The 17,283-nt window shown below is 41.6% G+C and overlaps 1 protein-coding gene across 2 annotated transcripts in view; it reads left to right on the top strand.

The window, feature by feature from the left end:
• Positions 1 to 17,283, top strand: part of LOC149353017 (guanylate-binding protein 3-like) — a 74,476-nt gene that overhangs the window by 10,062 nt on the left and 47,131 nt on the right. For both annotated transcript variants that reach the window (XM_089582218.1, XM_089582219.1), the window contains 4 exons: positions 3,170 to 3,256; positions 5,096 to 5,210; positions 7,933 to 8,009; positions 14,218 to 14,311. In XM_089582218.1, the coding sequence (XP_089438344.1) occupies positions 3,170 to 3,256; positions 5,096 to 5,210; positions 7,933 to 8,009; positions 14,218 to 14,311 (373 nt within the window). The remainder of the gene's footprint in view (positions 1 to 3,169; positions 3,257 to 5,095; positions 5,211 to 7,932; positions 8,010 to 14,217; positions 14,312 to 17,283) is intronic.

The following is a 17,283-nucleotide window of genomic DNA, read 5'->3' as shown; positions in this document are numbered from 1 at the left end:
TTATTTTTTAGCGTTTGGATAATGGATAAGACTAGACTTACGATTAATGTTTTTTTGCTTAAGGTTAATAATTTTGCTTGTCATCCAGGGTGTACATTTATGCACATTTTTGCTCTTGATTGGCACTAAGGCATTCAAGCAAAATTGACACACCTGAATGAACCGCTCCCACAACTCGCTGACGTCATTACTTTCATCAAATTCAGATGAACAAGCTTTATGTGATCTGTAACTGAAGTGGCGGCAGCTCTAGAATGATCCTTAAAAGAGCTTGAATGACTCGCTTCTTTTTATTACAAGAAATATTCTTAGCAAGGGGTAACGTAACACTCACTAGGTGATGATCTGAAAGGTCTTGCTCAATTAATACGCTTATAAAAACTAATAATCGTGGCTTATGAAAACTAGGCCTAACATAGAAGATGATGAGCCTTGCTCACAAGTAGGCTCGCTGGCCATTTGAACGAGACTATCTGTGGGCACGATGTCAAACATATTGTCTGTGCTACTGCTAGATTTGTTACATCCCCAGAAACTATCCCAGTTCATACCTGGCAGATTGAAATTGCCTATAAATAATTTCTTTTTCTTTTAGAACTGGTGCATATGACTTTGTAGTTGAATTAAGTAGTCAGGCACAGCGTCCGGTGGCCTATAGCATGCATAGAGGGTAAAAAATGACTCCAGCAAGACAATTTAGTGCATAGACATTCGAGTTCAGCAACGTTGCCCACGAGAACACATTCAATAGAGCCTTTCAAGAGAGCAGCTACACCGCCACCTCTAGAAGCCCTGTCCTTGTGAATAACTTTATAATCAAAGGGAAATACCGGGTCATTGCTTATGCCATTATGTAGCCAAGTTTTAGTAAGGACTCTTATGTGAGGGTCATATCCAGTAATATAATTTCAAGTAAGTCTTTTTTGTTCAGAACACTGCATGCGTTAATATTAACAGTTCTCAAACACTTCTCCTTGGATTTCATGGTATTACTGTTTTATACTATAATACTGTTATACATGTATAGTTTAACAGCCTATGCAATTATACTTTTGCTATCTTATTTTATAGATTTAGTCTCATCATATCTTTTGTAATGTATTCTCTTGTACCTGTGCTTTCTCCCTTTTTTGTCTGCTAATTTCCCCCAAACTCCTCTCAGTCCAAACTTGCCACCAGGAATAGGATTGGGTTTTCGTAGGTGATTACGTAGCTGTGCACTCATCCGCCACTGTGCAGCCTCTGAGTAAATGTACTTCATGATTTAAAAAATAAAAAACAATTTAAAGTACGAAAATGGCAGCTAAAATATGAGTCTGAGATATGAGATTAAACAATAAATTGATGAAATATTAATTGATTTGATTTTTTTTATGCTCTTACTGGCCTCCCAAATGGTCCCAGTGGGGTAAGTGCAGTCTTCTTAGGCGTCCATAGACTACAAAAATGCATGTTACTATGGAAACATCAGTAGTTGTGTCGGCATTATGTAAGCATGGCATTGAGGAGCCACATGTAATATGCTAAAATGTGTCTACAAGAACTTCTTATTGACCATAGTCTTCCATTGGAAGAGTGAGAAATGATCATTCATAAGGGGTGTGAGGCAGAGAGACAGTCTTTTCTTTTTAAGTGTCAGCATGTGTGCCAAGAAATAATCAGAGCTTTAAATCTGGAAGGATGAGGTGTTAAGATTAATGGGAAACACTTTGGCAGCCTCTAGTTCAGAAACGTTGTCTCCTAAAGCTAACTGTAGTAGAAATGATCATTCATAAGGGGTGTGAGGCAGAGAGACAGTCTTTTCTTTTTAAGTGTCAGCATGTGTGCCAAGAAATAATCAGAGCTTTAAATCTGGAAGGATGAGGTGATTGAGGACCTAGGCATGCAAATTGCAGTAGTAGGCCTAAAAATTAATAAGAGCACCATACTTTTGAGTAGTTTGGTAAAGGAACAACAGTACTGGTATTGGTAATAGTCAAGAAAAGGTGTACATCTAAGCCAGCCAAGTATTCAGAGCAGATATGAGTCGTTGGAGAGAAATTAGCGCATGAATAAGAATGGGGCAGTACATTTAACTGTCAATCTGAAATTATGAGCAGCAGCTTGCCCATATCCTATCTTTGTGGCACTCACTTATGGGGGCAAATCTTGGAGACTACCAAAAATACTAAATATAAGCTAATGATAGTGCATCAATTAATGGGAAGGAAAAGGATAGGCATAAATTTGATAGAAATAAATAAAGTAGCTAAGTTTAGAGAGCAAACACAAGTTGAAGGTGTTCTATCAGAAATAGACATGGGCAGGATACATAATGCGCTGAACTGGTCACCAGTGGTCTCTTCGAGTGACAAAGTGGATACCAAGGGAATGAACACACAGATCACTGGTGGTTCAGTCAGATGAAGTGGTGAGCTTAGGAAATTTGCTGGAATAGCTTGGCTGCAGGTGGCACAAGACAGAGTAACTGTGGATCATTTGGAGATGCCTTTGTTCTGCAGTGTACTTAACTTGAATGCTGTTGCTGTTAATAATATGTGTGAAGCTTGTGGGCTCATATACTGCTGGTTTGTCTCATATATGAATTCGTGCATTTCAACCCTTTATCATGTCTGATGAGTTGTGACTGGGTAAATACCAGTAGGTAGGTAATTGCAGTAATGTTACAGTATACCTGCAGGAACTCCAGCTTTGTTATGTGTCATTTATTATAAATGCATATTTGTGGAAACATATGGTGCTACTGTACTAGCTCAGTGTTCTATTAGAAATATTCTGAGCAGTTCTTGCCTGCAGAGAAGTGTACTTTGTTTGATTGGTGTTGACAGAGGGCAAGATAACGTTTATAGTGCACAATTCATGACTCTTATCACCAATAAACCTACGTTAGTCATAAATTGTCAATATTAAGAGAGGCTGTAACTTCAAGCTACAGCTGTTATGAATTTATGCTGAGTTGCATGTTCTATCCTCCCATCCAGATTACTGCAGAGATATTTGCCCTGAGGCTTGGTTGTAGAATGCTGCAGTAGTTGGCTGTGGGCAGCATGTCAGTGTACTGCTTCCCACTGCATGCGCTTTTTATATCTCAACTTTTGTGTCACAGAGAAAAATGCATTGTGTTCTTTTTTTTTTACTATTGTACTTTACCCTCTTTTGCACTATACAGCTTTTTGCTTTGAGATCACAACTGTCCAAAGCCAAGTGGAATGGAGAATTCGTTCATGACTTGCTGAGCTTTCCTCCTTTGCTCTGGGTATGTCTCTTGGCCTTGGTCTTCAGAAGAATAAATGTTTTCTTGGTGGGGAACACGGCAACATAGATCTGACATTTTTCACAGTCTTCATATTTTTGAGTGAACCTAGAAAATGTTTTATGAAGTACTGTGATCAAGCTAAACAAACTGCCCTATAGCTCAATATGCCTTGTTTAATGGCACATTTGCTGTTGAAATGCTTGTTGATCTTTTATAGATTTTTTTTTTACAATTTTGTAGTGTAGCATGGTTTTATGAATTAGTAGTGGAAGTTTAAAAAAAATATGCTGTATTGCATGTAGCTTATACTTATGAAACATCATAGCACATGTTGGATTGCTCTTTTACGTGAAGTTTAATAGGGATCAAGAAACTGAGGTTTAAAAACACTTTAACCCAATCAGTGGAGACAAATGAATTGAAGTTAAAAGTCATTAGAGGCATTGAACTTTATTTAAACACTTACCTTTGTTGACTTCTTGCTTGTCTTGGAAAATAAATTCAGAGCACCTTCTGTGATGGCCAGTCATTGCCGTTCACTAGAGGCATGCATAAAAAGTCCAAAATACAATTTTTTATTGCTGTAAGCTATACTTCTTGCCTGAAATAAGCTTTTGTTGATGAGTCTAGGCATATTTTACTCTACATTATTACTAGGAGCTGCAGGCAGCCATGATTGTTTGCCTGTCATCGGGCCCTGCCAGCAACAGCCCAGCTCAGCTGCCCATCTTAAGTCTAGTTGATGGCCTTTAAGTATTGGCAACCCCTGCCAATTTGGTTATTGCAGGTGTAGAAAGAAACAATGCAATTGTGTGCTGGAGTCGCGCATACTACAAGAGATTGAAAGGGACCAACTTAAGAGGGGATGGCGGCAATTATAACTATTTTCAGTGTTCATGCATAAAATGTAACCAAAATTGGCACATATAAGTAACTTTTTACGCTCATTCCAGAAAAAGCATTTTATTTTCAGCCAGCTTGTATAGTTGAGTAATTACAATGAACACTGTCGTAGAGTCATTCCTAGGGCATTAAAAAGTAAGAAAAGAGTGCTTAAGTTTTTTATAGTTAAGCAGGTGTGCAATAAAGCTATTAGTTCTTTTTTAGATGCCAGTACTCATGAAGGCAAAAGCTGAACTGCAGCATGCGTATTTACATGAAAATGGTTATTACAAAAGTAACTCTAAAAATATTGCGCGTGTACATGGCAAAAATGAGAGCTTTATTACTCCTGAGCATCTCGGGATTCATGCACAAAAAACAATAATTCTATTGTAATTCGATACAAAATGCCATAGGGATGAGTGTTCGCAATCACAAAAAGATTGATAGCAGAGGAAATCGTCCTTAAAACTTGTTTTCTTATTTGTGTAGTTTTTTGCCTCATATGCCTTGTTTCTCACCTCGCATGCTTTTACTTTTGGTCAGAAAAATTTGGGACCGCAGCCATTGTAAACTCTGATCTTCTGATATCGTCTCCTTATGGTGATAATAAGATGGTGGTTCTTCGTCGCGCAGGGACCATGATAAGCACGATTTCACGATTCACTCGCAATTTTTGACAACCACAGAAAAAAAAAAAACGTAATTTTTTAAATTTGTACTGAATATGTCGGTACAATTTTTGACACTGAGACAAATGAAGGCCCGAGGATTGCAAAAGAAAAATTAAATGGAGAAATGATAAATTTTAACCAAATTAGCCATTTTAATTGCCGCATCCCTCCTTAATAAATTACCCGCTGGTGCCGGCTGTGCATGCTAGGTCATCATCACTTGATTACTGTTTTGTGTGTAAACTAGGCAGTTATTTAGTGCTTTTTGTTTCTGTATGAACAGGTCGTGCAGGACTTTGTGCAGACAACTGTAAACAATGAGACACCTACTCAGTGGCTTCATCGGCTAATGGAAGCACACTCTCGAGAGAGTGAAGAATACAAAATCAGCCTCTTGGGTGAGTGACTGTTGGCTCATATTTTTTTTCATTACTAGGTGCTTGTGTATGAAGCTGAAAGCAGTTAATGTGATGTCAGTGCACGTGAAAGAACCTGAAGTGGTTGAAATTAATTTTGATGGAGGTGAACTTCTAGAGGTCCATGTACTGTGCGATGTCAGTGCACGTTAAAGAACCCCAGGGGGACGAAATTTGCAGAGCCCTTTACTACGGCGTTCCTCATAGCCTGAGTAGCTTTGGCACATTAAACCCCCAGAAACCATAAAGCATTTTTTGGCCATTCTTCACAATCTGAAAGCCATGTCCTCTTAAAGCAGTGGTTTAGTGGACCATTTGATAATTAATTTTAGAAAGTAAAAGCATGAAACAAAACTTAATCACTTGTGTTTTGCACAAGTGCTTGTATCATCGTTCTGTTGTCTTCATGTCTACTGTGTTCTGTTTTGCACTTTTCACTTGGCAAGGATTATAATCCTTTTCTGCTTTTCTCATGTGGGTTTATTGCATTCCCTTTAAATTATAACTTATCAAATGGAAAGAGGTTACAACTACTCTGTGTAACTACTCTTAGAGGTGATTTTCTGCAGACAGACTGCCAAGATATGTTGCTGTTAGCATGCTTCTAATAAAAGAGCAATTACTTACAACTCCAAAGTTTCTGTGGAAGCTGTATAGCTTTCCCTTGTAGCCGTACGGCTCCACTTGGGTGGATGCTCATGAGTAATTGCTCCCTTATTACAAATCTACTCCACCTTGGGGGATTCCCCTTATTATTAGACCATAAACATGCTTTTGTATGAGTTAATTGGCAAATCGCTGATTATGTGGATATCGCTAGCAGGTAGCTCTGTGGGTAATACTCGTGTCACAGCCTGATTGGTAGAGTTGCTTGCATATCAGGGCTTGTACTGCTATCAGAAAGAACCGTAAACACTTTTGATGCCTAAAGCACAGGCTGATTTGCTCTTGTGTCCAACTCAGTGCTGCCATTAGCCAGTATGATTTTCTGAACTCCTTGTTAATGGTACTTTCACATTTAATCCAAAATAAAAGCGCTGTGCCACCTGCAGCAAGGCGTCAGCAAGCAGTGGTGCACTCATTGAACTGTGATGCAGAGTGGTGGCCCTTGCTCTTGGTGGCAGTGAAGTTCCTTTACTTCTTCGGCATTTTACTTGCTGTGTACATTTCATTCCTCTAATCATAGGCAAGGTTACCACGGATGACGGCATAGTTTGATTATTTAACGCAAGACATTTGAGGGCCATGAGCAGACAGGTCTTGGATGCATTTAATTGCCAAATGCAAACAAAACAGTGGATTTTAGTGCCTAGGTGCTAGGGTTTAGACTAGAAACCGTAACAGTGCTATGTACCACATATAGTAAGTAAATGGTGGACTCTCAAGTAAGCACTCTTCGGTTTGAAATAGTTTTGAACGAAGAAGAATGAAATGTATACAATGATTGTACAAGTTCTTGTATCTGCATTCAACTCACTATGGCTGTAGCGCAACAGACAGAATGCTTGTAAAACCTCAGTACCAGCTACCAAAAAAAAGAAAAATGGCGAAAATTTGTCGAGCCACAGTGGCAATAGTAATCGTGTCTTTGAAATTCTGAAAACAGGTATGGCTGTTACTAATGGCCAGCTAGCTACAAATCTGTAATTGCAGCCTGGTGCCTATATGTAATAGTTAAAAAATTAACTATTGAACTGCAATAAACTTGTTGGGCTAGTTGGTGCATGACTTAGGTGAGAAACAGCACACAAAAAAAAAGGACGTAAAGAATGTGACATGGGAAGGAGGAGGACGGGAAGAAGATGAAGGTGACAGATCAGTTGTTGGTCAGCGCGAGTCCATGTCACCTTCTTCCAGTCCTCGTTTTTTGTGCTCTGCTTCCCACCTAAGTTAACTGTTAGAATTTAGTTAACTAGCTTACTGGTTAACGTGACTCACCCGTTTTGTGACGTCCACCAGCACTTTCTTTTTCCATTTTTTTTACCTCGAAAAACCTGTTTTTAAAAGTTACGAAGAGCACTTAGGACTACTTTTGTATTTTGAATGCAAAAGCATTGTTATTAGTTTTTAAATTTATTACTTTTCCTTTCCTTCCTAATGACTCATTAGCATACAGTCGTAAGGCAACGCGTATACTACCCCAAGAAGCAACACGGTTTTGTGGCCTATGAGTTGTGTGCTCGCCTCTCAGTCTGAGAGTCCTGGGCTCAATTCCCTGCACCTTGGAAAGAAACCTTATTTTTCTTTGCCGGGTCACCGGGTTTTTGGAATGCCACTTTTTCTGGACATCAGGTTTATTTGCCGATGAGCCATATATTGCTTTCGCATTAAATTTAGTGGCAGGCTTCCCTGAAACATGGGCTATGTACTGGAAGGTTATCACTGTCCCGCTCCCAAGTTGTAGAAAGCTAATATGTGAGGAGTAACTCTGGTTATTAGCACTGTACAAGAGGGAAACAAATTTCTGTCATTTATATGACAGCCTTAATGTGACATAGCCGTTTCCACTAAAGCAAAGTTTCGAGGTGCTGCAGTACACAGTTTTTTTTTATGTATCACGATGTGATGCCTCTTAATGGGCAGAATAAATGAGCAGATTCATCTTTGTTGAGGAATTAATCAGGTCATTGCAGAAAAATGTTTTATAGAAATTGCAGTGGTTTGCAAAAAGCATCAGTCCTTGTATATTCGCTTTGTAATGTAGATGTGTTCAAGTCACTGGAGTGCCATACGCTGTTTATTCCTGCTGTCAAGCGGAACCTCTTGACTGACCTGTCCCAGGTAATTGTAATATTTCTCTTCCTGGTTGTGCTCATTTGTTTTTGGGTGTGACAAAATTTTAAAGAGGCACATGGTGTGGTATTGTTTACTTTCTTTTAGTCGGTGCAGTAACCTTCATTATGTCTTCTCTGCACCATTTTTGATCATAAACTTTGTTCATGATATAAATATAATTTCTGTGGTAGCATTATGTATGTGTCCTGTTGAATATTAAGTGTGGGATAATTTTTTCATGGGTACAGCTGGCATAATTTATATTATGCTTTTATCTACAGAAGCTAGGATGCATACTTTTATAGCGACATTACAGTGACTGTCTAAGATGAATTGATTATCATCATATATCTGTTACGAGCATTAGCTTTCATGTGTCTGGTGTCGATATTGCCACTGGTTTGGCTAGTGAACACTGTTAGCTGTGCGACATACCTCAGCAACTGCTTGTTGTACAGAGGCACACTCGTGTCAGCATGCACTACTGTACTGTTATGCACAAGCGCTGGTGGTGGTTTATTTGTTCCCTTTGTAAAATAACAGAAATGAACAAATGTGGCTGCCTTGCACATCCATAATATTTCAGATGGCCCTTACAGTTGGCCGCACCCTTTTGTAATTCAGTATTCAGTTATAGCTGGTGACCAATCCCGAAAAATGTGCTCTTAAAACAGTTTTATGAAATTGTGTCATGGAAGATCTTTCCTTGATATTGAAGATCAGGAGCCTTGTTCTAATGTTTCCGTGAAAAGTGTGATAATGGTATCTGCCAGGACCATGAAAGTTGGATAAAAGTTTTAACTTTTGCTGTTTGGTTGTGTGTAGTGCATGGGTCGCAGAAGTGCAAAAAATTGCATTAATTGAAGAAAATTGAAGTTACTGGATATTTAAAAACTTGCAAATAAATTTTTTACTTTCTTTAAGGGACACTGAGGACAAACTGAAATTGGCCCATATCAGCTGAATACTGCATTTTAATAACATAGAGGTTACTTTCACTGAAAATGGAGCTTTTATAAACCAGAAAAGGTAAAAAAAAAAATGAAATACTAGTATTGCCACCACATGCTGATTTCATAAGCAAACTGCGATAACAGTGTTTTTTTTCTTTAGAATATCTGAAGCTAGACCTCACCACTATCCATTTCCAGCCAGCAGTCGCGGAGTTAAGCTTTTACTGTCCCTTTTAACTTAGGATCTCTACTCTATTCTCCCCTCATTTGTGCCTCCAGGGGCACCATCCTTCTTGCAGAGGCCGTAGCTGGTGCCATTCTTCATGGAAACCTAGCTCCCATTGGTGTGTTAAGTGATGGTGCTAACGGCTGTGTGGGTCAGTGTGGGCACTGACACCCTCCAATGCTGACTGCAGCACTACAGTCGAACCCAGATGTATTGAATTTGGAGGGTATCACGAAATAGTTCAATATATTGATAATCAAATATATAAAAATGGTAATAGGAAAGCTTTTGTGTAACCTAGAAGCAAAAATTCGTTGCACCCATGCTTGACCCGTTCTAGCAGCAATGTGCTGTGCGCCGGTGTGCTGGCAGCACACTGCTCGCTAGGCGTTTCTGCGCCTAACCTGCTTCACATCAAATCTGCAGTGGAAGATGGTTTGGAACTTGCCACTACCTATCTTAAGATATTCGATCCTGTTACCGGTGAAATATAAATGCAGTAATATTGATACGAGGTGGCAAGCCAAGGAACAGGGTGACATGATGACAGATGAAATATGATTTAATGAATGGCTGCGGGCCTAGCGTGCCTGCTTTCGTCTTCTTCGTAACATTACCCGGGGCCACCGAGTGATTGTCCTGATTGACTGCTTGCATTCTGTGGGATGAGGTGGTGGTGAGCATGGTCAGAAGAGATAGAAGATGAAAGGCTTGTCACCAAGATGAATGGGATGATCTCATGAATGGTTGCCTCTGGAGCTTCAGGTCCAGCAGTCGGTCGGCCAGAGCCGAAGGTCATGGCTCATGGTCTCTACGGATAGCTTGGGCGGTGGTGCCGTCTTGGTTCTTGTCGTTGTCAGGTCATAGCGTGTGTGGTCCTGGTCGTCGTGTCTTGTGGTCAGGGCGGGGAAAAGTGGCTGGTCAGTTCTGGTCAAGTCGAGCTGGGGTTGAGCCGGGCAGCGGAGTCCAGTTCCCCTCGGCCAACGACCAAGGCGAGCAGAAGGCGACAGTGCTCCAGGCACCAGGATGATGCATAGCCCGCAGCGAGCGCTGTGTCCCGCGCCACTGCCCACTTCTTTGTCTTCTTCGTAGCAATGTCAATAAAGCTAAGGTGTGGTTGGTTTCAGCAGCGGCTTCAGCAGCAAAGCATGCCAGGAGAGGGCCGCCATAAGGGCTTAACTAGGTTGGCTTCACTGCATGACAGCAATGTGGCATGGAAAATGAATATTACTATAGGAGACGACAGGTCACTCAAATACTTCTCACGCTTGCCTCGTTATGCGGTTTCACAGTGCCAGCACTGCCATCAGCTGCTCAAAGCTGCGCAGTCGACCCATCTCTGCGTGTGAAAGGCTTCAAAGAGCGCCATTAGAAGAAGCGGTACTTGAGAGGCACGGCGCACAGTTCAATATATTGAATGTGCCGTTGAATGTGAGTTCGTTATACACGAAAAATAGTGCTATACTTTTTCATAAGATTTTCAAGGGAATGTTCTGACCGTTCGATATAAACAATAATTCAGTATATCCAGGTTCAATATATCCGGGCTCTGCTGTCTATTGGAGGAGTCATAAGAAAGGAAGATGACTTTAGTATTGCTCTCTGCTGTTTGTTTACCGTATTTACTCACATAATAGGCGCACTTTTTTTCCAGAAAATCCGGCTCAAAGTTCGGGGTGAGGTAAAATTACGTGAGGTAAAATTTCCGGAAATTTTTAGACTCACAAAATTAAACATACCGCATAAACGCACTCGTGTACAGGCCACACCCCGTTTTCCCGAAGAAAATATTTAAAAAAAAATCCGTATAGGGGCCGCACCGAAACTTTCCACGACCCACGCGGGAATAGCTTTCGAAATGCACGCGCCGAGGCCTCCGCGATCAGCTCCGGCTGCGTGCAACGAGCACTTGATCGCAGAGGCCACACACGCGCGGCAGTTGCGACTGTGGCGTGCCTAAATTTTCGTACGCGACTCCAAGCGCCGAGGTTTTCGCGGGCCTAAGTCGGGAACGTTTCCGGCTGGAGGTTAAGCTTTCCAAACAGACGTTTAAAGTGAGCATCCCTGAAAACTGTGTGCGGCTGTTCCACGCGATGTTGCTGTACATGCTGTGGGTCTGCAGCAGCACTAGTGAGGACTAGTAGTCAGTTCAGCAAAAACTTTGTTAAAATAAAGACTGGGGGCGGGGGGCGGCGAGGCGTCGGCTTGCAATCGTGTAAATACAGTATTGATCACAGTGCCAAGTTCGGGGTGCGCCTATTATGCGCAGAAATAAAAAAATTAATTTTTCGCGACCAAACTAGGGGTGCGCCTATTATGCGAGTGCGCCTATTATGCGAGTGCGCCTATTATGCGAGTAAATACGGTATTTGTTATTGCCTTGTTTAGGATTGTGTAACTTGGCCGCAGTCTTCATCGTAGCACAATGTATTGTTGCATATGATAACTTGCCGAGCTGATGAGAGGTTCAGGGCTTCTTTAGAAATGTTTCTATTGAAAGTGTTTTTTTTTTCTTAATGCTTTACCTGTGCAATCCTCTGTGCAAAGTATTAGTGATTGATCCCTCCATCTTAGTTCAAGCTCTTGCTTAACCCTGTAATGCTCCTTGTATCACCTGCAATACTGTGTAAAAATGTGAACAATTTTCATTCCTGCTTGCACAACTTCAAGATTTGTGAACATATTTGCAAAACCGGTCTTTTCTAACATGCTTATCATAAAGTGTCAGCTTCTAGGGATGCAAGAGGCCTACTGAAAAATAAATTCATGTGAAAGCTAGCCCTAACACTGAAGCGGCCAAAAATTTCTGAGGTCGTAATGCTGCATTGGCATGTGATGGTGTGGGTTTTGAATTTTGTTCCTAATTTACTGAATGTGCCTGCATATTTATGAGAAGTTTTATCATTCTTAGGCATTCAGAAATCATCAAAATTAACTAAATTTAATTATGCTGTGTCATGCTTTGGCGGTGACACAACACACAACTCCACGCGTGTGTGGCTGCCATGCCGGCAACCTTTATTCATCTGGCCTCCCGCACCCGATCACACACCTAACGCCCTCCTGTGTTTATCCTTGCAACTGGGTCTATTCTAGCAGATGTCTTCGCGGCCGCTAGCTCCATCCCGTGACACTGCTTGGCATTACAAGGTTTAAATGTGCAGCAATGCAAGACGGATTTTGCTCACATTTAACCCTTTATGGCCCAGTGACTCTAGTTGGAATCAGCAACATTAAAGGGCAGCAGGCTTAGCCTGGAGATGAAACTACCACCGTTTTTAAGGCAGATCCAGCATTTGTGTGTATATATATATATATATATGTATATTAGCAACGTTTCTCCTCACAGACAAATGCTACTACTTAGGAGGGAAGCATAAAAACTGCATATACTCTGCTGCCACCATCAACGTATACCACTGCCTTGCTTTCACTGTGTATAAAAAAAAGAAACTATTTGTTTTTCTCTGATCATATGGAGGGGGCTAGTAGACCTCACATTATTTCTCCAAAACAAATTCATTTGGAAAAACTCAATTACAAGGACTAGAATGGTTTAGAAATATCAGTGATTCCAAATGGAATCATTGGGCTGTGGAGACCACAAAGTAAAATGTGCCCCGTGGCCGTGTTTGAGTTACTGCGATCGCTTCTGTTGTTGAAATATCGTCTTCACTGCCTTTTCTGTGTTTTTATGTGTTCAAAGCAGATGACTATATTTAGTGCACATGACTTTTAGAGCTTAAAGGAAGGAGTCTCAACAGCTGCCCACCTGATGTGGTGTGGTATTGGATATGAGTGTCGATTCTTCAGATGTAGTCATCACAGGAACCTGACAAAAACAAGTAGAATGTGAAAACAATGACCCTACATGCGATGTCAGCCATTGCTGATAGCATGCAATTGAAAACTGTAAAACCAAGAGAATTAAAAAATTGCGTGGTGCAATGGCACCAGAAGTTGAAAGCCATCCAGAAAACTTGCCAAAAAAAAACAAAAAAACTCTTAATGACATAGCATGATTTACTACTTACAAAGATGGAATTCAAAGAAGAGTAAAACCTCGACAGCATAAAGCACCTTTACCGTACAAATACTCCAAAAATACTGCAGTAGCTTAATCTTACAGAATTCCATTTTATGAATTTTACTTCATTCAGAAAGCTTAATGCTGTGAATTCCAAATGCAAATTGATGAGACCCTCCTCAACTCAGTATAAAGACAAAAATGACGTTGTTGTGCCTCTTAGCAGAACTGACACTTGGACAAGACCTCGCACTGACCCACACACAATGAAAAAAAGCAGAGGTACAAGCTGTGTACCTTGCACATACTTGTGTTTTGTATTTTAGAAGTGTGGCACACACCTTTATGTCACCGAAGACTTTCATTGTTTCAGTGTTTTTCATGGGGGGAAATTTTTTTTTTCACTGAACTCTTGCAGTTACACTTCATACCCTCTAGGTACTGCTGATGCAATTTGGAATTGTGCAAACAAATTGGTACAGAAAGCCTCAGTCCGGATCTTCTCATATTTGGGAATTATCCTCTTCCTAAACATGCTAGTCTCTGGGCTTCATTTTTTTGGTGCAGAGTCCTAATTTGTCCCTGAAAGAGCTATATTGTCAAGAAATTTTAATACTTTGTTGTAACTTGATTAATGCTGTCTGAAAATGTACTGGAAAGAATCTTGCTTTCGGAGAAAATGTACTGGAAAGAATCTTGCTTTTGGACATGTTTTATTGCCCAACGCCAGTTCTTTCAATAATTTAATGGAATGACTCATTGCATACATTTAGTACTGAAGTTAGGTACTACCTTTCTAGAGGCTTCTGTTTGGTTGAAGAAAAGGACCATTGTTCTTCAAAGCATATATCTCTCATTGAGTGTAAAACAGTAAAGTCTGCTTTGTCTTAAAGTGAATGGCTTGCAAATTGAAACTAATTTTAATGGTATTTTTTTTTGTGTTTGCTCTGCTTTGTTTATTAATATTACTATTAACACAAATTTCATGTTAATTTTGCTTGTGTGCAGGCATCTGAAGAAGATCTGACACATGAGTACGTTGAAGAGAGAAATGCACTCGCTAAGAAACTTCATGAGGTGCTGGTGCCAAAGACTAAAAATGGTACGAGCTCTTATGCATTTTTACCCATTCCACTGTCACCCTAAGCCCAATTTCTCATAATGTCTGTGTGTGTGAAAAATGGGCTGCATATCACAGTGCTTGGCATGACTCATTTAGACTGCGTAAGGCATGTTTGTTGTTGTTGCAGACTGGAAAAGCCAGGCACTTTCTTCATGATAACTTTCAGTAGCAACGAACAGGAGTTTAGAAGCAAATTTTAAGGCTGTTTAGAAGTAGAGAAGAAGTCCAAGAGAAGTTTAGAAATTTGGAGGCTGTGCACTAGTGCTACAGTTTTCTCATTTGCAGCAGACATAAATTTTTGCTGTTTGCAACACCTACTGCTGCGGTTTGTTCATACCTCGGCACCAATAGACGTGGCTCAATCACACTCACACTCACGGCCACTCGCACTCACATCCACTCATTCACATTCACATTAATGTCCACTCACACTCGCAACCACTCACTCACATTCCCACTCATGACCACTCGCACTCACAACCACTCACTTCACTCGCATTCACACTCATGACTACTCGCACTCACAACCACTCACTCACACTCGCACTCATGTCCACTCACACTCACAATCACTCACACCCGCACTCATGACCACTCACACTCACAACCACTCACTCACACTCATGACCACTCGCACTCCCAACCACTCACTCACACTCACAACCACTCACACTCATGTCCGCTCACTCTCATTCACGTTCACTCACTCTTTCCTTGTTATCTAACAACGGAGGGGTTGAGAGATTGAGTGCGGCAGCCGACTGCCCTCATGGCTCCCCTAGCATAGCCTGTGTCGCAAAGATGGGGTGCTGAGCGGCCCAGGCTTTGTCGGGCTGTTTGGCCAATTTTCACATCTTCATTGCTCGATGAAAGTGGTCACTGACGACGCATATTCCATGCACTGAATGGTACGCACGTGCGCTTCCGGGCTTGCTGCTGAAACGATGAGTGCCTGTTCAGCGTCAGCTAAGATCCTTAGAGAAGTTTTTGAACGGTGTCCATAAGCGTGCGCAGGGTTCTCCATGAAAATGAGCCATGTTTCAGCGCAGTGCCCCCACCCCACCCCCAACCTTCTCTCCTAGGCCCTTACGGCCAGAACGGAGCGCAAAGGTGAGGAATGGTTATAAAACATTTTTTCCATGCGATGTAATTTCAAAATATACAAGAGATTATTCACCAGTAGTTTTTATTTTAATCTGTAACATCGGCAGAGGAATATATGGTATAGAGAAGATAAGCCGCTGGTTCCTTCAAACTCAAACTGTGAACGAAGAGAGGGGAAAGGCTCAGGGTGCTTGCCAGAGTTTTCACAAGAGGTCTTGTCTTCATCCTGACTAAGACAGCCCTCTTGTTGAAACGTTCGCAAGCACACTGAGGCTTTCGGCTCCCTTGTTCACCACGTGAGTACCGGCAGAGGAAGGCATGCCACTGCGTCGCTGAAGTATCAATGTAACATCCCGCTTCCAGAGTAATTTCCATTCTCTCTAAACCCCAGCAAATATGTGACAGATTTGTTTTTTTCACTGTCACAGCGAAAAAGAACCTGAAAAGCTTGCCTCAAAATGACCCGGACAGTAAACAGTTCTTGAACGCAACATCATGGGTCTTCGGCCACTAAAAAACCTGACTGGACATAGCACTGCACTGTAACCTGTGACAAAACAGGTCCGATAAGTAATTGTATGAGGCAGACTTGGCGATTAGGGGGCTTAGACGATTCAGGGGGAGGGGGGGGGTGGCACCTCCCTCCCTTGTGCGCGCGCCTATGACGGTGTCTAAGTAAAAATAATGAATTTGTCTTGGCAATAGTATTGGATGGTGTCTAATTACCAATATTTGACAATGACGTTCCGTGACTCTGCATGAACACATTGGAGTCAAATGGCAACTATGAACACTTTTCGGGCATCGAAAATGGAGCGTGTTTTTCAAACGATCGAGTGATTTCCTCACGCAAAGGAAAATGGCTGGAATGAGCCGCAAGTATAGGATTTCCCCGCGTAATAACGATGCTAAGGGGAGTTGTCATTAACAATCCATTTACAAAACCTCCTAAGCTACTATGTGTGACCGATCTGTAGACATGTATGCAGCGCAGAACGTTTTCTGCATTGCACATAATCCCTGTCTGAAGGAGGTTTTACAAACCAGCGCGATGTTTTTGAGGCTAGTGCGTGCGGATACCACATGCACATCCGCGTGGTGATAGGGGGCGCTTACATTTCACCTGATTATTCTTCAACATTGTTCGCGGAAGAATGCGTATGCAGGTAACTTGTGAGCCATTTTGTAGCGCGCGCCTTACTTCACTGAAAACACGAAAAATAAACAAAATCGCATTTCACAAGCTTCTTTCGATTTCACTCCCCCAGTGACAAAGCTTAGGCGCCAAGTAGGTCAGGTTTTCGCGTGGGTCCGGCCCAATCAACAAATTACAGCCAGAGCAGAGCTCTGCAATGCACACACTTGGGCACACAAAAAAAAACCTAAGAGTCCACTGCAGCCCTCGAGATCCCATCTTACGGTAGTCATTGCCAAGAAGCGGACAGTCGTTGTTTCAGCAGTAAGCATCGTAACTCTTGTGTATATGAGGTCGAGCCGTGCGAGGAGCGTGGCAAGATACACCTGCCTATATTTTCAGGACTGGCAATGCGAAATTCGATAAAGGATCTCACAAAACTTGTAGAGGCACATTGCATCCGCGAAGGGTCTGCGCCCGTGCCAATGGTCAACTACAAATGCAACGAAATATTGCCGTTCCTGTGCCAGCGGAATCCTCTGCTTCGGTTGTCCAAAGACATGAGCACATGATGTTTTATGCTGCCTCGAGCGCCCTCAGTAGTCAATATTTGCTTCCCTCAGCTGTCAACAACATGAAAATAGCTAAGCGGGTATCGTCGTCACGAAACATACATGACAGACTTCGCTGTCGCGTCCACCCACCACTCACA

Source organism: Amblyomma mixtum, chromosome 3 (assembly GCF_055824585.1).
Source record: "Amblyomma mixtum isolate Tamu chromosome 3, ASM5582458v1, whole genome shotgun sequence".
NCBI lineage: Eukaryota > Metazoa > Arthropoda > Arachnida > Ixodida > Ixodidae > Amblyomma > Amblyomma mixtum.
This window is presented reverse-complemented; position numbering and strand designations above follow the sequence as displayed.